The sequence below is a fragment of the Pogoniulus pusillus genome, chromosome 8, assembly GCF_015220805.1.
Source record: "Pogoniulus pusillus isolate bPogPus1 chromosome 8, bPogPus1.pri, whole genome shotgun sequence".
Classification (NCBI taxonomy): Eukaryota; Metazoa; Chordata; class Aves; order Piciformes; family Lybiidae; genus Pogoniulus; species Pogoniulus pusillus.
In genome coordinates, this window is record NC_087271.1 from 18,657,921 (window position 1) to 18,680,874 (window position 22,954).

The window sequence follows — 22,954 nt, forward strand, 5'->3', positions numbered from 1 at the left end:
CTGCACACCAGGGCTGGGCACTGAGCTCTGCCAACAGGGTGGCTTTTACCCCAAACCCTGAGCTCTCTGTACCCACGGATCAGTCCCACTGCTGGCACAATCTGTCTGATGCCAAACCTCCAGCAAAACCCTCACCATGGAACCTCTGGGATGTACCCTGAGCACCCCAGGGTGAGGGCAGACTGGGCAACGTGGCCAGTGGGACAACTCACACCTTTCCTTCTCCCCCCAGACTATGCCACCTGTGGGCAGTGGCCACAGCCCAGGCCATGGTGGGGTCCAGAGAGGCTTTGGAACTCCATGTCCTGTTCTGTTGCTTGTGTGGAGGTAAGTGGCAGTGTGACATGGCTTGGCACAGTCACCGTGGCATGGCATAGAGTCATGGGATGGTGCAAGATGAAAGAGAGCTCTGGAGAGCATCCAGTTCACCTGCCCTGCTAAAGCAGGGTCACCCACAGCAGCTGGCACAGGGATGCATCCAGATGGGTTTGGAAAGTCTCCATGGCCACCACAGCATCACCCTCACCAACCACTGCAGTGAACTGGGGAATGAGGGTGGGAGAATGATAGGGCTGCAGTTCTTGATTTGGGGGGAAAATGCTTCATATGCGTCATGGGGGCTTCTGTGCCCCACAGCACCTCCTCCACCCTGCTCACATCCCTGCAGCAGGACCCACATCCAGCAGCACTGACGCGACCAGGAAGAACCAGCATGGGCACAGGCTGCCCAGGGAGGTGGTGGGCTCACCATCCCTGGTGGTGTTCAAGAAAGGTGTAGGCATGGCACTGTAAGACATGGGTTAGTGGCCTTGGGGATGCTGGGCTGAGGGTTGGGCTGGATGATCCCAGAGAGCTTTTCCAACTGAAACAATTCTATGATTCTAAGGGGGGGTGACTCTGGTGCTGGCATGATCCTGCCTCTGTAGCCTTTCCAGGAAGACCAGATCAAGCCTGATAATGGTTTTGAGCTGCTGTAGAAAGTTCATCTGATAGCAAAGGGCAGAGGTGCCTCTGCGTGGGGGCTGCTGCCCTAATCTGGAGGCATCAATGCTAGAGGCTGCAGGTTGTTTCCCTGCCGCCAGCTAAGCACTAGAACAAAGCCTGAAAGGGGTGACACTGGCTGTTGGTGACCTGAGGGCATGGGGCATCAGCTGCTGGGACCCTGCTGGAAAGCTTCACAGCACTTCACCGGTCTGGGAAGAAATCCAGGGACAGACTTCTGAGCCTGGCCTATTGTGACAGGACAAGGAGAGATGGTTTCAACTCAAAGAGGGAGATTCAGACTGGGGAGAAGGAAGAAATGTTTGACACTGAGGGTGGTGAGAGCCTGGCCCAAGCTGCCAAGGGATGTGGTAGATGTGGGCTCCCTGTGAGAGTGACAGAGCACTGGAACAGGCTGCCCAGGGGGGTTGTGGAGTCTCTTTCTCTGGAGATATTCAAACCTGCCTGGATGTGTTCCTGTGTAAGCTGGTCTAGGGGATCCTGCTCTGGCAGAGGGATTGCACAGGATGAGCTCTGGAGGTCCCTTCCAGCCCCTGGCATTCTGTGGTCTGCGTGTATGTCCCACCCCTGGAACCATTGCAGGTCAGGTTGTCTGGAGCTCTGAGCAGCCTACTCTAGCTGCAGCTGTCCCTGCTGACTGCAGGGAGGGGGTTGGACTGGATGACCTCAGAAGGTCTCTTTCCATCCAAAGCATTTTGTGACTCTATAATGCTACAGTCCCCATCCCAGCAGCAAGCAAGGGCACCATGGGCAGCAGCCACGCTGCTGTCTGCATCGCAGCAAGGCAGCCCCTGGGCACCATCTCCTCCTGTGGGACACCCACCTGGAGCCATCTGTACCTGGTGGGAGGATCCTGCAGAGGGATCAAACATTTTTTTCGAGGTGTAGGAGGTTCCATGTGAACCTGAGGAAATTTTTTACCCTGTGAGGATGACAGAGCACTGGAACAGGCTGCCCAGAGAGGCTGTAGAGTTTCCCTCTCTGGAGATATACAAGAACTGTCTGGATGCATTCCTGTGTGATCTGCTCTAGGAGATCCTGCTCTGGCAGGGGGGCTGGACCAGATGATCTCCCCCTCTACTCTGCTCTCATGAGACCCCATCTTAAGTACTGCCTTCATTTTTGGGCTCCCCAGTTTAACAGGGACAAGGATCTGTTGGAGAGAGTCCAGTGAAGAGCTACAAGGATGATGAGGGGACTGGAGCACTGCCTGAGGAGGAGAGGCTGAGGGACCTGGGGCTGTTCAGTCTGGAGAAGAGAAGACTGAGAGGGGATTTGATAAATGTTTATCAATATCTGAGGGCTGGGGGTCAGGAGGAAGGGATAAGGCTCTGCTCACTGCTCCCTGGGATAGGACAAGGAGCAATGGATGGAAGCTGCAGCACAGGAGGTTCCACCTCAACACAAGGAGGAACTTGTGTTCTGGAACAGGCTGCCCAGAGAGGCTGTGGGGTCTCCTTCTGTGGAGCCTTCCAAGGCCTGTCTGGATGTGTTCCTGTGTGACCTGAGCTAGATTGTGTGGTCCTGCTGTGGCAGGGGGGTTGGACTCGCTGATCTCTTTGTGTCCCTTCTGATCCCTGACATCCTGTGAGCCTGTGATCTTTCGAGGTCCCTTCCAGCCCCTGACACTGTGATTCTGTGCTGGGTGTTGGCACAGGTCTTGCAAACCTCAAGTGCTGGGGACACGTCTGGGTCGAGCCGGCGCCGGTGGTGCAGATGGGCTCCAACATCTCCATCAACTGCCTCTCCACCTTCGGCTGCTCCCGGGCTGAGTTCCACATCCTGCTCAACACCAGCCTCGCCGAAGGGCCCCTGCACCCTATCAACGGCAGCGCTGTCCAGCTCCGCCTGCCTGACTACCGGGCGCCCTTCGGGACCGTCCTCTGCCTCGCCCGCTGCGCCAACAGCGACAGGCGGCACCTGGTGTGCGGCGCCACCATCCTGGCCGGCTGTGAGTACCCACCGCACCCACGCCACCCGCGCCTGCCCGGCCTGAGAGCCTGCAGCCGCCTGGCCTTGGCGCTGCCTGGCCACGTCCCACATGCTCTGCCCAACCTTGCCCCTGCAGACCCTCCAGACCCGCCCAGCAACCTGAGCTGCACCATCCGTGAGGACTCTGACTCCCTGGGGTGCGCCTGGGACGTGGGGCGGCCGACGGAGCTGCTCACCAACTACACCCTCCACCTGCGTGGGTAAGGACCCGCGGGCGGGGGACTGGGGCGGGTGATGCCTTGGGCAGGGTGGGACTGGGAGGGAGCAGGGTGAAGGGCAGAGCTGGCACTCGATGCTGTACCTGGCCCATGCACCCAGACATTGAGAGATACAACGGTGTAGGTCCAAGATGAGCTTCAAGATCACCCAGTCCAACCACTAACCCAGCACTGTCAGCTCACCAGCAGCAGCACATCTACGTGGCTTAGAGACCCCTTCACAGAATCATAGAGAGATGGGTCCTGGGCAACCTGGGCCATGCTGTTCCCTGGGAGACAAGACCAAACCACACTTAGCTCCAGCCTCTCTCTGGGGAGCTGCAGAGAGCCAGAAGGTCTCCCCTCAGCCTCCTCTTCTCCAGCTCCCTCAGCTCAACCTCCCAGCTCACCCAGCTGCTCCTCACCAGGCCTGTGCTCCAGGCTTTTCACCAGCTTCCTTGCCTTTCTCTGGACGCACTCCAGCTTCTTAATGTCCTTCTTGGAGCACTGAACCCACTACTCCAAATGTCACCTCACCACTGCTGACTCCAGGGGGACAACATCTGCCCTGGCTCTGCCAGCCACACTTCTTGGCCACCTGTGCACACTCTGGCTCACTTCTAGCCAGCTGTAGGCCAACACCCCCAAGCTTTTTCCTCTGGGCAGCTTTCCATCTGCTCTACCCCACAGCAGGAGCATTCACAGGTTGTCGTGAGCCAGGCAGCCCCACCACAGCTGGGCGTTGGTGGCAGCAGCGCCGCCGTGCTGCCGGTGGCTGGGCGCTGTGCCCCAGTTACACTTTGCAGAGCTCACGTCTTGCTGCTTTCCTGCCTGCAAACCACAGGGCAAACCACAATTTCAACTCTGCAGGACGGATCTGCTGCTGCTGGTGGCTCAGCAGCCCTGGTGCCACATCACGTGTGCCAGCCACACAGCTTGGGCAGCTGCTCTCCGAGCTAAAGGTTGTGCAGGGGGTGCTGTGCTGCTCAAGGTCCCAAACCAAAACTCTAGCAGGGTATAGAAGCCTGAGCTGGAATCACAGAACCTTAGAGGGTGGAAGGGACCTCCAGAGATCAAGTCCAAGGCAGAATCCCCTAGAGTAGTTCACACAGGAATGCATCCAGGCAGGTTTGGAATCTCTCCAGAGAAGAGACCCCACAACATCTCTGAGCAGTCTGCTCCAGGGTTCTGGCACCCTCACTGTAAAGAGGCTTCTCCTCACGTTGAGGTGAAGTCTTCTCTGTTCTGCTTTGTAGACATTTGTAGAAGCAGACCTGCTCCACCTGCCACCACCCCTTCATGCTTTCTGCCACCAAAGCCCCTGTGACATGAGGCCAGCAGGCTTGCAAAGTTAATTAAAGACCTCAAATCCCATCACAGATAGGCTCAGTTAGGAAAAGTGATTAACTACCCTACATTTGTCTGGGCTCAGACCCTGAGCTGAGAGCCTTCTCTTCTGACTTCAAAACTTACAAATGCCCTACAGGAGTGTCTTGAACCAAAGGTGATGACTTTCCTTAGCTGACTTCAGGAGTGACAGATTCTAGGTCTGGAGTTGACTGTGCCCAAGCATGAGCTAGGACCCCTCCAGAGCTGGCTGCTTGGTGCCAGGACGGGCTCTGATTGGGGTTGTCTTCTGCTTTCTCATGTAAGGATGGTGATGGTGGCAGAGGATGCTGAGAAGGATGAGGAGGAGGAGAAGGTCTTCACTGCAGGCTCACCAGTGCCGCTGAGAGCGTTGCACGGCAGGACACACTACTTGGCATGGGTGCAGGCCAGCAATGCCTTGGGTGCTGCTCGCTCAACCCCTCAGCACCTCGACATGCAGCAGCTTGGTATGTACATCCATCCACTGACCCATCCACCCACCCCTTCTAGGGCTCTGCGTGGCTGGGCACACTACCCTGAGATGTCAATTTGTGGGCATGCTCAAGCAGTGCCCTGCCCCCTCCAAGATGTGCCAGCCCCCCGACTCAAGCTCTCCTGGCTCTCCCCACAGTGGTGCCCACTCTGCCCTTGGCCATTGGTGCTGAGACAATGGAGACATCACCTCCCAGCACCACCATCCACTGGAGAAGGCAGACACGGCTGGAGAACGTGCACTGCGAGGAGCGACACAAGGCCACGGGCACCCTGGCATGGCATGTGAGACAGCCCAGCAGCCCCCCAGACCTCCTCCCACTGCAGGCCCTTCTGCTCTACCTGCCACTCCCATTAGGAGGTGCACCAGTCTTGGTCCTGTTGGAGACTCCTAAGCATGCATGAGCACTTGGAGTCATTCAAAACTCACTTTGCTTCAGCTGAGGTTGGAGGTCCCCCAAATTTCTGTGGTGTCCAAACAGCAGTGTGGAGGTCCCAGACAGCCCTAGGGCAATGAAGCTGGTGAAGGGTCTGGAGAATAGAGCTGGTGAGGAGCAGCTGAGGGTATTCAGCCTGGGGAAAAGGAGGCTGAAGGGAAACCTTCTGGCTCTCTGCAACTCACTGACAGGAGGCTGGAGCCAGGTGGGGGTTGGTCTCTTCTCTCAAGGAACAAGTGACAGAACAAGAGGAAACGGCCCCAAGGTGCACCAGGCAAGGTTTAGGCTGAACACAAGAATAAACTTCCTCACTGAAAGGCTTCTCAAGCCCTGGAAGAGGCTGCCCAGAGAGATGGTTGAATCCCCATCCCTGGAGGTGTTGAAAAGCAGCAGAGACGTGGTGCTGAGGGACAGGTTTAGCACCAGCCTTGGCACAGTTAGATCCTGGTTGGACTTGATCTTCAAGGACTTTTCCAACCAAAGCTGATCTGTAAGATAGGATTTGAGCAATTTTTCACTTGAGATTTCTAACTGGACAAGAGGAAATGGCCTCAAGTTGCCCCGAGGGAGGTTTAGGTTGGACATACAGAACAATTTCTTCCCCAAAAGGGTCATGTAGGGCCTGGCCTGGGACAGTGGAGTCCCCATGCTGCAGGGGTTTGAAAGCTGTGCAGATGTGGTGCTGAGGGCCATGCTTTAGTGGTGAGCTGGCAGTGCTGGGTTAAAGGTTGCATTCTGATCTTAAAGGTCTCTTCCAATCTAAACAAGTCTCCGTGGACTCTGCCCATGCCCATCCATGCAGACAAGGAAGGCAGCAATCGCTGCGGGCTCCCACTCTGCACGGGGGCACAGCTGAGACCTGCTGGCCCCTAGCACCCTGCTTCCCTTGCAGGTGGAGGTGTGGGATGGTGAGGAGCAGCACAGGAGCCGCTCGTGGCACAGCCTCCAGAGTAACACCCAGTACGTGTTCCAGGTCAGGTGCCGGCTCAGCCCCACCGACGGCCCCTGGAGCTCCTGGGGCACCCCCTTCCTCTACACCACCCCCGAGGCTGGTAAGCTCTGCCCCTCTTGCTGCTATCCCCTGAGCAGCTCGTCCTGGAGATGTTCCGTGGTGACCTGGCCTGGGTTCTGGCTACTGGGATGCTGAGGTCAGCCAGAGGCATGGCTTGGAGCCTGCACAGCCCCATGTTTCAGACATCAGGACAGCAGGGCAGGACAGCTCATAGAATCACAGCATGCCAGGGGCTGGAAGGGACCTCCAAAGCTCATCCAGTCCAACTTCCCTACCAGAGCAGGATCACCTAGAGCAGATCACACAGGAACACATCCAGGTGGGTTTTGAATATCTCCAGAGAGGGAGACTCCACAGCCCCCCTGGGCAGCCTGTCCCAGTGCTCTGTCACCCTCACAGGGAAAAATTCCTCCTCATGGTTACCTGAAACTTCCTATGCCTCAGCTGCCACCCACTGCCCCTTGTCCTGGCACTGGGCATCACCCAGCAGAGCCTGGCTCCAGCCTCCTGCCACTCACCCTGCACATCTTTATCACCATTGATGAGGTCACTTCTCAGTCTCCTCTTCTCCAAGCAGCACAGCCCCAGCTGCCTCAGGCTCTGCTCCTAACAGAGCTGTTCCATTCCCTTCAACATCTGTGGCTCTGTGCTGGGCTCTCTCCAGCAGTTCTAGGTCTCTGCTGTTTCTGCTTCTCTGCTCTGCTGAGAATGTTGCGGCTGTTCAGCCTGTAGAGGGCTCCAGGGAGACCTTCCAGTGGCCTTTTGATGCTCCAGGAAGCCAAGAAACAAGCTGGGGACAGACTTCTGAGCAGAGTGTGCTCTGACAGGACATGGGATGATGGTTTGAAATTCCAAGAGAGATAGTCAGGCTGGAGAGAAGGGAGAAATGTTTGACACTGAGGGTGGTGAGAGCCTGGCACTGGTTGCCCAGAGAGGTGGTAGCTGCCCCATCCCTGGGACCATTGCAGGTCAGGTTGGCTCAGGCTCTGGGCAACCTGCTCCAGCTGCAGCTCTCCCTGCTGACTGCAGTGAGGTTGGAAATAGATAAGGTTAAAAAATTCTTTCCCACCCAAATCCATCCCTGGCTCTCATCCTATGGCCCAGGGGGCACAAGCACCACCCCACCATCCAAGGACTGAGCATTATCACAATCTGGAAGCTCATCTCATGGTCTTCAAGACCTCTGGCCCCATAGCAGGTTGCAGCAATTTTGGCAGACTCCTGAGGCTGCTGCAGTGTAGAGCTGAAGAGAAGCCAGGAGGGCTTTGTAGGTCCATGAGTTTCCATGAGGAAAGAAGCATGGAGTTTGCTTACCATCTTCAGAAGCCTACTTGATGCTGGACAGGAGGTGCACCTCTGGCTCTGGATGCTGCATCAGCTGAGCTGTCCTACCAGCCTCAAACACCTGTCATCTTTGGTCACCTTCTGCCCTTGCATCCTAGTTAAGATGGGATGAGCTTAGGGACAACCCAGTTGGTTATTTTGGCGAGCATTGATGTCCTTGCTTGCATCTTGGGTGCAATGAGGGAGACAGACATTTCTGTCTGCAGAGGCTAGGGTGGGTGGGATCCCAGCTGGTGCCCTCGGCAGCTCACAGCACCATCCCACACTTCCTCCTGCAGCCCCCACCAAGGCTCCTGACACCTGGCGGCGCCTGGGCCCGGCGTTACCCAATGGCAGCCAGGACGTGACCGTCTTGATCAAGGTGAGGTCTCCCCTGGGGCTTCCTCTGCTCCTCCTCACATGCTGAAGAGCTCTGAGCTGCACTCCTCCAACCTTACTCTGCCTGTCCAGGAACACTGGCCTTGCATGGTTGGAAGTTGAGGCTGCCCAGCCTTGGTCTGGCTCTTCTTCCATCTGGATGTGCAAAGAACCAAAGGGTAGATGCAGATGGAATTTTTTCACCGTGAGGGTAGTGAGAGCTTGGCCCAGGTCACCCAGAGAAATGGTAGATGCCTTGGGTCAGGTTGTCTGGGGCTCCGAGCAACCTGCTCTAGTCGCAGCTGTTCCTTCTAACTGCAGCAGGGTTGGACTAAGCAAGCTTTAAAGGTCCTTTCCCACCCAAAATGTCCCATGGTCTGTGAATCCTCCTGGCAGCAGAAGGTGATGCCCTTTCAGAAGGGCCCTTTGATCAAAGAGACAGGAGAAAGATGAGAGCTCATTACATCCACGGGGCACAAGCACTCTCCATCCTTGCAAAAGCCACCTGAGTGTAGCCCAGGCAGGGAGATGCTGCAGTGGGGTGGCTTGCTGCTGGACCCCGTGGGACTGACTGTCTCTCTGCTCACAGCCCCTGGCACCCCAAGATGCCCGTGGGAGGATCTTGGGCTACGCCGTGACCACCAAGACCACCAAGGGATCACTGCTCCTCTGCAACACCTCCAGCACAGCATGCAGGGTCCTGCTGCCACCAGGAGCCCACACCCTCCACATCACTGCTCACAACTCTAAGGGGGCTTCCAGCCCTGCCACCATCGCCTTCGGGCAGGGCACCAACAGCCAGGAAGGTAGGACCTCACACACCCCGAGTGCAGCTTCAGCACAGCCCAGGTTTCGTCAGAATTGCAGGGCAAAAAAAGGGAATGCAATGGGCAAAGTCCTACAGCTGGGATGGGCAACCCCTGCTATCAACACAGACTGGGGGATGAAGAGCTGAAGAGCAGCCCTGAAGACGACCTGGGGGTATTGCTGGGTGCAAAGCTGGACATGAGCTGGCACTGAGTGCTGCCAGTCCAGAGCCAGCCCTATCCTGGGCTGATTCACAGTATCACAGTATCACCAAGGTTGGAAGCAGTGTGGGCAGCAGGGGCAGGGAGGGGATTCTGCCCCTCTGCCAAGATCCCACCTGCAGTGCTAGGCCCATCTCTGGAGTCCTCAGATGTTGGAGTGGGGCCAGAGGAGGCCACAGCAGTGATGGGAGGGCTGGAAGCCCTCTGCTGAGATGCCAGGCTAAGAGAGTTGGGGTGGATCAGCCTGGAGAAGAGAAAGGTCCAGAGAGAACTTCCAGTGGCTTTTTAAGGCTTCAAGGGTCAATCAGAAAGCTGGGGCCAGACCTTTGAACAGGGTCTGTTGTGACAGGGCAAGGGGTGGTGATTTGAGCTGAAAGAGGGAGATTGAGACTGGAGAGAAGGGAGAAATGTTTGACGCTGAGGGTGGTGAGAGCCTGGCACAGGTTGCCCAGAGAGGTGGCAGCTGCCCCATCCCTGGAACCACAGCAGGTCAGGCTGTTCGGGGCTCTGAGCAACCTGCTCTAGCTGCAGCTGTCCCTGCTGAGTGCAGGGGGATTGGACTGGAGGAGCTTTGAAGGTCCGCTCCAGCCCAGCCCACTCTGGAGAGCATCAGCTTGTGCACACAGGGCTTTAAAGCAAGGGAAGAGCCGTGGCCGAGCTCTGCTCAGCCCACTAAAGGAGTACAGCATCCTCCAGACAGGGCCAGCAGGCGCTGGAGATGCTCCACAGCCGTGTGCCTGAGCGCTCGGCCTCTGCAGGATGCCTCCGCAGGATGCCTCAGCAGGATGCCGCAGTCAGTCTGCGCTGCGGACGTTGGGCGGCAGGGCTGAGCTGCGCAGGGTGCTAGGTGCGCCCAGAGAGCTGCGGGTGCCCTGGAAGGAAGGCAGCCCCACGTGGGCTAGTTTCTGCCAAACGGAAAGGGACTAAAAGAAATCCTTTTGTGCTGCCTTGGCTTCCTTATGCCATGAGCTGTGGTTTCCCTACAGCCACACTTTCCTATTTTTGAAGCAAATATTTCTTTTGGTGGGGAAAGTCCCATCTGAACGGAGGGCAAGGAGATGAGTAAAGAGAAACTGAAGAGAAATGAGGTGGAAAAACCTCCTGAAGCTCTCACACTTACAAGAAAGGAGCACAATTCTGATAAGGGAGGACAGGTGAAGCAGTTCAGATGAGACACCACCAAGGTGAGGATGTGCTTTAGCAGTGCATGGAGCTGGGCACTTCCATTCCAGACTGTTAGCATGCTGAGGGGTGGAAGGGACCTCTGCAATCATCCAATCCAACCCCATGCTAAAGCAGGAGCACCCACAGCAGCTTGCCCAGCATCACAGTGGCTAGGAGGGTTTGGAAGCTTCCCAGACGAGGAGACTCCACAACCTCTCTGGGCATCCTGCTCCAGGGCTCCGGCAGCCTCACAACAAACCTCCTGGGTTCCAGTTTGTGCCTGTTGTCCCTTGTCCTGTCCCTGGGCACCACTGAGAAGAGTCTCGTCCCATCCTCTTCCCCCCCTCAGAGATTCTTTATGTCTTGCTGAGCATTGCTCAGATGCCCTGTGGGGCTGCTCTTCCTCAGGCTCAACAGCCCCAGGGCTCTCAGCCTTTCCTCCTCACAGAGCTGCTCCAGGCCCCTCAGCATCCTTGTAGCATCCTCTGAACTCTCTCCAGTAGTTCCCTGTTTCTCATAACCTAGGGATCCCAGCACTGGACACAGGACTCCAGATATGTCCCCACCAGGGCACAGTAGAGAACCTCCCTTGCCCTGCTGGCCACATGCTTCTTTGTGCACCTCAAAAGACCACTGATCTTCTTCACTGCACAACCACATTGCTGGCTTGACGTGAGCTTGCTACCCATCTGCACTCCAGATCCTTCTCCTTGGAGGTGCTTGCCAGCAGGTCCCTCCTCACTTGTACTGCTGCAGAGGATTACTCCTCTCCAGGTGCAAGGTCCTACACTTGCCCTTGCTGAGCTTCATGAAGGTCTCCTCTGCCAACTCTCCAGCCTGTCCAGGTGTCACAGAACGGCAGCACAGCCTGACAGGGCAATCAGCCACTCCTCCCAGTGTTCTACCATCAGAAAGCTGGCTGAGGCTTCACCATGTCACTTCAACATCATCCTTACTGTCCTGGAGGAACAAGGCTGGACCCAGTCCTGACCCCTTTTGCCTGGGCTTAGTTGGCCCTTCCAAGGCTGCAGCTCCTCAGGCTGTGGTTGGACTCACAGCCCCTTCGCCATCTCTCTCCACAGAGTTCCCAGCACCACTGGCTGTGGAGGTCAAGCCTGAGAACCAGAGCAGGACCTTGGTCACCTGGCAGCAGCCACAGCACAGCAGGAGGTCCCCACTCTGGTTCATAGTGGAGTGGGTTTCCACCACCCAATACAGCCAGGAGGAGCAATACTTCTGGAAGAAAGTTCCACACCAGGAAACACACACCTACATCCAAGGTAAGGTACTCCAGGAGTCCTCTTACGATATGGTGAGGTTCATCAGGGCATTAGGAAGCCAAATTATGTTCTAATGGTCAAATTTCATCTGATGCTGAGCCCTTGTCCTCTTGTTATTGAAGAGTGGGACCACGAGGAACCTTAGAGAGAAAGGAGTGAAGCAGTAGGAGGTATGAGAACAGTCAGTAGGACTTGGTCCCCACTAGAGGAAGGTCACAGTCACAGATCCACTACAATTGGAAAAGACCTTTAAGATCACCAAAACTTCAATCATTAGGTCCTAAGTAAAGAGAGTGAAGTGACAACTGAGCTGCCACCAGGATGCCAGGCTAGACCTGTGGAGGCCTGGCCAAGCATGGGAGATGAATGTCTACACCTAAAGGCTGCAGAGAGAAGGCACAACGCTTGGCACACCAAGACTGCTCCTCCCCTGTGCCCAGACAGACAAGCCTGAAGGTCCTTACCAATGCAGCATGACCATTCCAGGACCCATCCCATCCCATTTCTGCTTCCCACATGAATTCTAGTGTTGATGGGGACTTCCCATCCACTTACCTGACTTGGCTTTTGCTCATCCACACGTGTTTGGAGAGACAGCTCACTCAGTGCCTTTCTCCAGGGGCCTTCCCACACCTCCATTAGCTTTCCCCACTCACTGACAAGTCCTTGAGCAAGTCCAGAGATTTCATTCCAGCTTACAAATACCTTCTAAAGGCAAACCACAGAATTAACCAGGTTGGAAAAGACCTTCGAGATCATCCAGTCCAACCTATCACCCAACACCTTCTAATTAACTAACCCATGGCACTAAGTGTCTCATGCAGCCTTCTCTTAAACACCTCCAGGGATGGGGACTCCACCACCTCCCTGGGAGCCCATTCCAATGCCAGTCACTCCTGCTGTGAAGAACTTCTTCCTGACATCCAGCCTGAACCTGCCCTGGCACAGCTTGAGGCTGTGTCCTCTTGTTCTGTCCCTGGGTGCCTGGCAGAAGAGACCAACCCCACCTGGATACAACCTCCTTTCAGGCTGTTGTAGAGAGCAATGAGATCTGCCCTGAGCCTCCTCTTCTGCAGGCTGCACACCCCCAGCTCCCTCAGCCTCTCCTCACAGGGCTCTGCTCCAGGCCCCCCACCAGCTTTGTCACCCTTCTCTGGACACAGTCCAGCACCTCAACAGCTCTCTTGAATTGAGGAGCCCAGAACTGGACACAGGACTCAAGGTGTGGCCTGACCACTGCTGAGTACAGGGGCAGGACTGCCCTGGTCCTGCTGGTCCTGGTAGAGACCAGGATGCCATTGGCCTTCTTAGCCACCTGGGCACACTGCTGGCTCACACTGAGATCTTGCTTCTTTCCAGAAGGTACAGCAGCAGGAGGTCACCTCAATGTGTCTGTGTATGCAGTCTACCCTGATGGAGTCAGCAAACCAAGCTCTGGCCAAGGTAAGCCCACTTGGGTTCAGATGTTGCTGGTTAGTTTTAGAAAGAAGAGGTAAAACCTTCCCCTTGACCAGAAGAAAGTGAGGCTCTGGGTGGAAGTATCTTGGCTGCAGGACATGGAAATAGGGCAAGTGAGGACTGCCATCATCTCCAGCAATGAGTGCTGGCTCTGAGTGCTCTCAAGAGCAAAACATACTGAGGTCCCTGAGCTTTTCCACCCTCCTGCTGGTCCTCCTCCAGCTGAACCAGGATAAACCATGCACAGCTCAACATCTGAACACTGAGGACACCTACCAGGACCATCCTACCTGTTCCACAATGCAAATAAAATGGGTTTGGCAGGTCAACAGAGGCAGTCGTGAAGTCAGTCCATGGGTTGTGGTTTAGACCTTCATCGCTCTTCCAGCACAGCCCAGTAGGAACTGAAAACCCAGGGCTGAGCTTAAATAGATTCTGGGGGGAGAGGTGTGGGTGGTGACCCCAGCTGAGGCTGGTCAGGCCACTTACACCTGTCAGTGCCCTTGGTGCTCTGATGGAGCTGTGGATGCAGACAGTGGTGACACCTGTGGATGCCATCAGCTCTCCATCCCACACTGCAAGGCAGCTGTAGATCAGTTACTTGAAGCTGTTGAAGGTTTGGACCCCTCCAAATCTGGTGACATGAATTAGCAGGGTCCTGATCTTCAACCTCAGCAGCAGGTCTCTGTCTGCTCAAAGGAGGAGGAGCTGAGAGCATTCTGACCTTTGCCTGAGCCAACTGCTTAGAAATGTAATAGATGCTTGAAAATGGAGACTTGGTGGTGGCACAGACTGCTCCAACAGGATGATGAGGAGACTGGAGCAATGCCTGAGGAGGAGAGGCTGAGGGACCTGAGGCTGTTTAGTCTGGAGAAGAGAAGATTGAGAGGGGATTTAATCAATGTCTATAAATATCTGAGGGCTGGGGGTCAGGAGAGGGGGGACAGGCTCTGCTCACTTGCTCCCTGGGACAGGACAAGGAGCAATGGATGGAAGCTGCAGCACAGGAGGTTCCACCTCAACACAAGAGGGAACTTCTTGACTGGAAGGGTCCCAGAGCACTGGAACAGGCTCCCAGAAGAGGTTGTGGAGTCTCTTTCTCTGGGGACGTCCAAGGCCTGTCTGGATGTGTTCCTGTGTGACCTGAGCTAGATTGTGTGGTCCTGCTGTGGCAGGGAGGTTGGACTTGATGACCTATGGAGGTCTCTTCCAGCCCCTGACATCCTGTGAGCCTGTGAACAAAGCCCAGGGGATGGTGTTGGGGAGAACCAGCAAGAGGCAGCTGTGAAGCTCAGGTGCCTGGCAACTTTTGCTCCTGAAGCATCAGCACAACCCATTGTGGCCGTCCACAGTGAAGTCCCCCAGCTTTCCCCATAGGTTGAACCTTACTCTGCACCTTCTTTATGAAGGCTGAGCATGTCCAGCATCACTGTGCCAGTGACACTTGTCCCCCAAAACTGCTCATTTCCCAGGCTGCAGAATGAAGTACTCCACCTCTTGCCTTCCACAAGCCCACTGGCCAAGACCAAGAGGATGAGGTTCAACAAGGCTATGGGTCAGGTCCTGCACTTCCCAGAATCACAGAATGCCAGGGGCTGGAAGGGATCTCCAAGGCTCATCCAGTCCAGCTCCCCCTGCCAGAGTAGGATCTCCTAGAGCAAATCACAAAGGAACACATCCAGGTGGGTTTTGAATACCTCCAGAGAGAGATACTCCACAGCCCCCCTGGGCAGCCTGTCCCAGTGCTCTGTCACCCTCATAGGAAAAAAAATTCCTCCTCATCTTTACATGAAGCTTCCTGTGCCTCAGCTGCCACCCATTGCCCCTTGTCCTGGCACTGGGCAGCACCCAGCAGAGCCTGGCTCCAGCCTCCTGCCACTCACTCCTTACATCTTTATCGCCACTGATGAGGTCACCTCTCAGTCTCCTCTTCTCCAAGCAGCACAGCCCCAGCTCCCTCAGGCTCTCCTCATAGCAGAGATCATCTTTGTGGCTCTGTGCTGGACTCTCTCAAGCAGTTCTATGTCCCTCTTGAACTGGAGGGCTCAGAACTGGACACAGTACTCCAGATATGACCTCACCAGTGGAGGGGCATGAGAACCTCTCTCGTGGTTCAAGTTGTGCCAGGGGAGGTCTAGGCTGGATGTTAGGAGGAAGTTCTTCCCAGAGAGAGTGATTGGCATTGGAATGGGCTGCCCAGGGAGGTGGTGGAGGCACCATCCCTGGAGGTGTTCAAGAAAAGCCTGGATGAGGCACTTAGTGCCATGGTCTGGTTGACTGGATAGGACTGGGTGCTAGGTTGGACTGGATGACCTTGGAGGTCTCTTCCAACCTGGCTGATTCTATGATTCTACTAGCCACAGCCCTTCTAATACACCCCAGAATGGCACTGGCCCTCCTGGCCACAAGTGCACATTGCTGGCTCATGGTCAACCTCCCAAATTCATGTCACTTGGGGCACAACAACCCCATGAATGGTACAGGCTTGGGACAGAGTGATTGGAAACTGTCCTGCAGATAAGGGCTCAGGGGTGGTGGTCAACAGTGGCTGAAGATGAACCAGTGTGGGCCCAAGTGGCCAAGGAGGCCACCAGAACCCAAATGTCTGGATAGATGTAGTCACCCATATGAACATGTTCTGTTCACCCAGAGCTTGCTTAATTGACCCAAATATTTCTTTGTTGGCCTCATCATCTTGTTTTGGAGGATAGTAGCAGATGCCTTCTGCATGATCCCCCTTGGAGAGAACACCTCTGACCTTGACCCAAAGGGCTTCCACAGCTGCCATAGTTGGCTTCTGTATAGAAGGGTGTTCCAGGCTCTCCTTAACATAGAGTGCAACTCTTCCACCTCTTCTTCCCTTCCAGCCAGAAACTCTGGCTCCAGATGGTAAGGGGAGCTTGGAAGATCTCCTGTCAGTGGTGTTGTGAGTTCATCAACATCTCCTTCAGTTTATTCTCTGACAAACTGGAGGTTGTAGAGAGTTCAACCACAGGAGGAGTTTCTAATCACTCTGGGGAGGCTTTATTCTTCTCACCATCCCATTATTTGTTATTCTTAATAATATTAACAAAATAAACCCAAGCACAGCTCCTACACCTCCCATTCTCCTCCAAATGAAGTTGTGAATATGTTTTCTCTCTCTCTAAGTTCCTTCAGAAGACCACCTCCTGAGCACCAGCTACAGCGAGATCTCCCACGGTAAGAAGACAGTAGCTCAGATTTGGCAACCTAGGCTTTTCCTTCAGCCAAAGGGCAGCTTTTAGCCCTAGCAGTGCCTGCAGCACCTGGTGATGGGGAAGCCAAGGCTCCTTTGCATTTTGGACAGGTCAGGGCCCCAGAAGCAGCTTTTCACTTGATGTGGACAGGAGTCACTTGGCAGGAAAAGCTGCAGAGCAGTCAGGATCACAGGCTCACAGGATGTCAGGGGTTGGAAGGGACCCAAAGAGATCATAGAGTCCAACCCCCCTGCCAGAGCAGCACCACAGAATCTAGCTCAGGTCGCACAGGAACACATCCAGACAGGTCTGGGAAGTCTCCAGAGAAGGAGAGTCCACAACCTCTCTGGGGAGCTGCACCAGTGCTCTGGGACCCTTACAGTGAAGAAGTTCTTCCTCGTGTTGATATGGAGCTTCCTGTGCTGTAGTTTACATCCATTGCCCCTTGTGCTATCCCAGGGCACAACAGAGAGGAGTCTGTCCCCTCCCTCTTGACCCCCAGCCCTCAGATATTTATACACATTGATCAGATCCCCTCTAAGTCTTCTCCACCTGAATATTGCAATCCTGGGCAAGCTGCTGTGGGTGATCTTGCTAAAGCAGGGGGGGTTTGGATTAGATGATCTCCAGAGGTGCCTTCCAACCTCCACCATTCCATGGTGGAATAGCAGTGGAGTGTTGGAAGCAGAGACTTGTTAAAGCACTTGCCACCCATTTTTCTAACCAGTTACACTGCTGGTACAGGTTCCATTAGGACCTGCAGCAATACTTAAACCAAAAGCAAACCCACCACAGAGTCACAAAGATGCTGAAGGGAATGGAACATCTCTGTTAGGAGCAGAGCCTGAGGCAGCTTGGGCTGTGCTGCTTGGAGAAGAGGAGACTGAGAGGTGACCTCATCAATGCTTCTAAAGATGTGCAGGGTGAGTGGCAGGAGGCTGGAGCCAGGCTCTGCTGGGTGATGCTCAGTGCCAGGACAAGGGGCAATGGGTGGCAGCTGAGGCATAGGAAGCTTCATGTAAACATGAGGAGGAATTTTTTTTCCCTGTGAGGGTGACAGAGCACTGGGACAGGCTGCCCAGGGGGGTTGTGGAGTATCTCTCTCTGGAGATATTCAAAACCCACCTGGATGTGTTCCTGTGTGATCTGGTCTAGGTGATCCTCCTCTGGCAGAGGGGTTGGACTGGATGAGCTTTGGAGATCCCTTCCGGCCCCTGACATTCTGTGATTCTGTGAGCTGAAGAACTCAGGTCAGCATTTCTGGAAGGCAAGGCTGTGTAGCAGATGGTTAAACATGGTGACCATGGGTTGAACCCTCTGGGCATGATGGTGATGAGAAGCTCTGGCCACAGCACAGCAGGGATGGAGACAGCAGTTTGGGGTTTGCTTTTGTTATGTTATTGAGGAGAAAAAGGGCAAGGGAAGTGCTAAAGGCTGCTTTAGTGGAGACCTGGAGACAGTCAAGATGAAACTTGATGTGGCCCTGGGCAGCCTGATCTAGTTGGAGGCTTCTCTGAAGGGGGTTTGGACAAGATGACCTTGGAAGGTCTCTTTCAGTCTGATGAAGTCTGTGAACCTCTGCCCTCCATATCTGTGACCGTGCTGGAGCAGGACCTTTTCTGACCTTCTCCTTCTCTCACTTTTTTCAGATGATGAGATTGGTGTTTTCTTGGGCCTGGGCATCAGCATGGTCATGTTGTCCTCGGGTTTTGCTGTTCTGATGTTTAAAAAATCAGCCAGAAAAAGGTATCTCTGCTCTGCTTTATGCCCCACTCCGATCTCCACGCCAGCCTTAGGGATGCAGGATGTTCATCAAGAGAGATAAGGATGAGAGTAGAAAAAGAGAAGAAAATCCAAACCTCTGCTTTACCCAAGGAGTTGTCACTGCTTGCACTGAGGAGGGTCTTGATGTTGGTTTTTCACACCGAGTGCTGCTCTTTAGGCACCCTTGCAAACCAGTCTGTCCCAGTTTGGTGTTTAACTGGAATGAGGATGTCCATGCACTGCTGTCCTGGATACAAACACAGCGGGGTGGGGGACTTCTGTGGCACAAAGCTACTTGTTGGATCTTCCACTGGTTGGATCTTCATCTGATTGAATATTCAACTGGTTGAATATTCAACTAGTTAGATCTTTCACTGGTTGAATCTTCTACTGGTTGAATCTTCAACTGGTTCGATCTTCCACTGGTTGGGTCTTCTACTAGTTGGATCTTTTACTGGTTGAATCTTCAACTGGTTCAATCTTCCACTGGTTGGGTCTTCTGCTAGTTGGATCTTTTACTGGTTGAATCTTCTACTGGTTGAATCTTCAACTGGTTTGATCTTCCACTGGTTGGGTCTTCTACTAGTTGGATCTTTTACTGGTTGAATCTTCTACTGGTTGAATCTTCAACTGGTTCAATCTTCCACTGGTTGGGTCTTCTGCTAGTTGGGTCTTTTACTGCTTGAATCTTAGAATCATAGAATCAGCCAGGTTGGAAGAGACCCCCAAGCTCATCCAGTCCAACCTAGCACCCAGCCCTATCCAGTCAACTAGACCATGGCACTAAGTGCCTCATCCAGTCTTTTCTTGAACACCTCCAGGGATGGTGCCTCCACCACCTCCCTGGGCAGCCCGTTCCAATGCCAATCACTCTCTCTGGGAAGAACTTCTTCCTAATATCCAGCCTATACCTACCCTGGCACAACTTGAGACTGTGTCCCCTTGTTCTATTGCTGGTTGCCTGGCAGAAGAGACCAACCCCCACCTGGCTACAACCTTCCTTCAGATAGTTGTAGTCTTCAACAGTTTGGGTCTTCTACTGGTTGAATATTTAACTGGTTGGACCTTCCACCAGTTTGACAAAATGCAAGATGAAGGAGAGGAGATTTGGAGCTGTAGGGTGTTGGGGGCTGCCTCTTTAGTTCCTGACCCCAGCCCAGTTCCTCCTCTCTGGGTGCAGCTGTGAAATGGGCATTTCAGCCACACCAGGCACTGGGCATTTTCCCAGCAGTGTGCCAGAACCTCAGCGAAATGGAAAGCTCTTGCAAAGGATTTTCATTTCTGCAACAGCTTTTGTTGGAGGAACATCAGCTTTTCTTAGTGCTGAGCAGTTGATGTCACAAATTCAAGGCACACATGCTTCATCAGGGTCATGAAAATAACCTGGTCCTCATCCCACCTCCAGGTTCAGCAAAGCTTTCCTGTACAGACAAGTTTACATAAGGGAATTAGAGTGTTTTAACTTCTAGGCTTGAGCCACCACAAACCAAACCTGGAGGAATGATAGAGAGCAGAGACAGCTGCAGCTAGAGCAGGTTGCTCAAAGCCCCACACAGCCTGGCCTGCAATGGTTGCAGGAATCTGAGCAACCTGGGCCAGGGTCTCACCATCTCCATACTGATCTTTTTTTCCTTCTGTCCAGTCTGAATCTCCCTCTTTGAGTTCTGTGATGGTTTGGGTGTTCCCTGCTCTCTCCACACTTTGGAAATCACCCAGACTAGACTCAGCAGCTCTGAAAATATGAATGCAGCTTATATTTACAGCTAGCAGAATATACAAGCAGGTATTTACAGTGCATACAGCTATATACAGAAATATACAAGGTAAAAGGTAACACAGAAACACAACTCCCCTCCCAGAAACCTGAGTCCCCAGGAGGGGCTCCCAACTGCCCTTCTACCTTCTCCCACCCCTCTCAACCTTACCCCAGGCCCAGGGAAGAGTGGAGGTTCGGCCAGGGGGTTAGGAAGCAAAGTGGATTAATCAGAGAGACAGCAGAGAGGCTAAAGAGACACGCAGCTCAGCCAGTTCCCCCAGAAGTGCCTTATCTATGTTTGGATTCTTGTTCTTGTATCTCTCAGCAAGCCTATGAGTGAAGTAGACACCATTCTGTTTTCCTTTTCACAGCCTGTAATCTAGTTCTTCTCACCAAAACATTCTAGCTAGCTTCAAGGTAGCACAAGTTCAAACCATCACCTCTTGTCCTGTCACCACAGGCCCTGCTCAGAACTCTCTCCCCAGCTTTCTGATCAGCCCTGCTCCAGCAGGTCCCTGTCTCTGCTGTGCTGAGGACTCCAGAGCTGGCCCCAGCCCTGCAGGTGGGGTCTCAGCAGAGTGAGGCAGAACAACTTTCTTTGGCCTGCTGGCTCCATGTTAAACCATCACCTCTTGTCACAAAAGCCAGCCAGAAGTCAGTCCCCACCGTTCTGAGCAGCCCCTCTGAGCGCTGACTAAGGTCGAAAGGTAGAGGGAAACCCAAACATATGGGCTAGGTCTGGAGCTTCCAAGCCACCCCTGAGGGGCAGATGTGTCCCTCCTTTACTCTGCTCTCCTGAGACCCCACCTGGAGTCCTGTGTGCAGTTCTGGAGCCTCCAGCACATGAAGGACATGGAAGTGTTGGAGCCAGTCCAGAGGAGGCCACCAAGATGCTCAGAGGGCTGCAGCAGCTCTGCTGTGAGTACAGGACAAGAGTTGAGGCTCTGCAGCTTGGAGAAGAGAAGGCTTCCAGAAGACCTTGGAGTGGCCTTCCAGTATCTGAAGGGGGCTACAGGAGGGCTGGGGAGGGACTATTGACAAGGTTTTCTAATGACAGAATGAGGAGGAATGGGTTTGAACTGGCAGAGGGGAGATTGGAACTGGATGTTAGGGAGAAGTTGTTTGCAGTGAGGGTGGTGAGACACTGGCACAGGTTGCCCAGGGAGGTTGTGGATCACAGAATCACAGAATGTGATCTTAGATCTGTGCTCCACAACCTCTCTGGAGGTCTTCAGGACCAGGTTGGATGAGGCCATGAGCGACCTGTTCTAGTGAGAGGTGTCCCTGCCTACGGCTGGGGGCTGGAACTGGATGAGCTTTGTGGTTCCTTCCAGTCAGAACCATTCTTTGAATCAGTGACTCATGCCACAGACTAACATCTTGACTTTTGTTTTTCTCTTTCTGGTAAAGAGTTAAAGCCACCATTGTGCCTCTCTTGCCAAAATGGCTCTTTGAAGACTTTCCCCACATGGAAAACAGCAGCGTGGTGAAGTCACTCCAGGTAATTACACCTTTTTCTCCCAATGTTTCCCTTGTCTCTCCTTAAAGCTTGCTCCAGAGCTGTGAGAAACACAGCTGGGAAGAGGATTAAGCTCTGAGAGACCAGGAACTGATCAAGAATCATCTCCCAGACATTGACAAGGTTCATAAGAATCCAGATGAGTTTAACTGTTTCAAACTTTCCCTTGATGCATTCAGTGGTCGTGGTTGACTCAAGCTGCCCTTTATACATGTGCAGAAGCACAGAGACAGGCACTGCTGCTGCTGCAGAATCTCAGCATGGTGGGGTTGGAAGAGACCTCTGGAGATCACCCAGTCCAACCCCCCTGCTAAAGCAGGGCACCCACAGCAGCTTGCCCAGCAGCACAATGCCCAGCTGGGTTTGGAAGCTCTCCAGACAAGGAGACTCCACAACCTCTCTGGGCAGCCTGCTCCAGGGCTCCAGCACCCTCACAACGAATAAGTTTCTCCTCCTCTTAGCATGGAACCTCCTGGGTTCCACTTTGTGCCTGTTGTCCCTTGTCCTGTCACTGGACACCACTGAGAAGAGTCTGGCCCTGGTGTCTTGCTCCCCACAGGTCCTTCAGCTCTTGCTGAGCATTGCTCAGATCCCCTCAGGGGCTGCTCTTCTGCAAGCTCAACAGCCCCAGGGCTCTCGGCCTTTCCTCCTCACAGAGCCGCTCCAGGCTCCTCAGCATCTTTGTAGCCTCCCCTGGACTCTCCCCAGTAGTTCCCTGTCTCTCCTGAACTGGGGACCCCAGAACTGGATCCAGGACTCCAGGTGTGGCTTTGCTGAGGCAGATATTTCTCATCTTCTCCACCACCTTGCTGTGGTCTCTTCCACAGGGCATATTGGAAGAGAGGTGGGAAGGGAGTTTTGCTGAAGACTCCACTTACTGCTGGGGGTGCTCTGGTGGTAGCTCTCCAGGAGCGTTTCTTACAACGCTCCTGATTTTTTTTCCAGGCAAAGAGTGATGTCATGGATAGCAGCTTCCACGAGGCGTTCTTGGACATCAGTGACCCCACAGTTACAGAGGTCGAGGAGGTCCCAGAGCACAAGCAGCACAAGACCAGGACCATCAGAAGGAAGCCCAGCGGAGAGCTGCCTAAGGACGAGGAGCCCCCAGAGAGCACAGCGCTGGCCAGCACCGCCGTACCTGAGCAGATCAGTGACTACAAACCTCAGGTGTCCGAGGCCAGCCCAGTGGGCTACATCGCTGCCAACTTTTACCAAGCACAGCCCCAAGCAGCCCTCCCAGAGCCAGAGGTGAGTGTCTTCTTCAGAGACTACACCAGCCCCTTGCCTCACCTGTGGGGTGGAGAGGGAGGGGACCACCACCTCTGTCTGCTGAAGAATGTCAACCTCGTCCTAAACAGCAGCCAGAGTGGGCAAAGCCAGATGTTCATCCCAGCTGTGCTGGGGCATGGCTCCCTGGTGGAGAACCAGTGGGCTCAGGCATTAGCCATGGACGTGCAAGAGCAGACATTGGTTCCTGAAGAGCTGCTGTCCTGCCTGAGAGCCAGGAGCGGGCAGGCAATGACGACCAGGAGCTGCTTTCCCCAAAGCACTGGAAGCCTATTTTGA

General features: G+C 54.2%; 1 protein-coding gene across 1 annotated transcript; it reads left to right on the forward strand.

Moving 5' to 3' along the window:
* The first annotated feature begins 258 nt into the window (after positions 1–258).
* On the forward strand, positions 259–22,954 carry IL23R (interleukin 23 receptor). Its single transcript, XM_064147472.1, has 14 exons — positions 259–327; positions 2,660–2,953; positions 3,071–3,194; positions 4,845–5,026; positions 5,191–5,336; positions 6,381–6,540; positions 8,123–8,205; positions 8,791–9,007; positions 11,476–11,673; positions 13,033–13,116; positions 16,282–16,332; positions 17,999–18,095; positions 21,280–21,370; positions 22,334–22,954. The coding sequence occupies exons 1-14, from the start codon at positions 270–272 to the stop codon at positions 22,952–22,954; spliced, it is 2,406 nt and encodes an 801-aa protein (XP_064003542.1). The 5' UTR covers positions 259–269.

What these genes read in the sequence shown, in the direction of transcription:
- IL23R (XM_064147472.1), top strand. Translation starts at nt 270, where the DNA reads ATGGTGGGGTCCAGAGAGGCTTTGGAACTCCATGTCCTGTTCTGTTGC. An exon ending in CCTCGACATGCAGCAGCTTG is followed by an intron (nt 5,027 to 5,190) that starts GTATGTACATCC and finishes CTCTCCCCACAG; the next exon opens with TGGTGCCCACTCTGCCCTTG. An exon ending in ACGTGACCGTCTTGATCAAG is followed by an intron (nt 8,206 to 8,790) that starts GTGAGGTCTCCC and finishes CTCTGCTCACAG; the next exon opens with CCCCTGGCACCCCAAGATGC.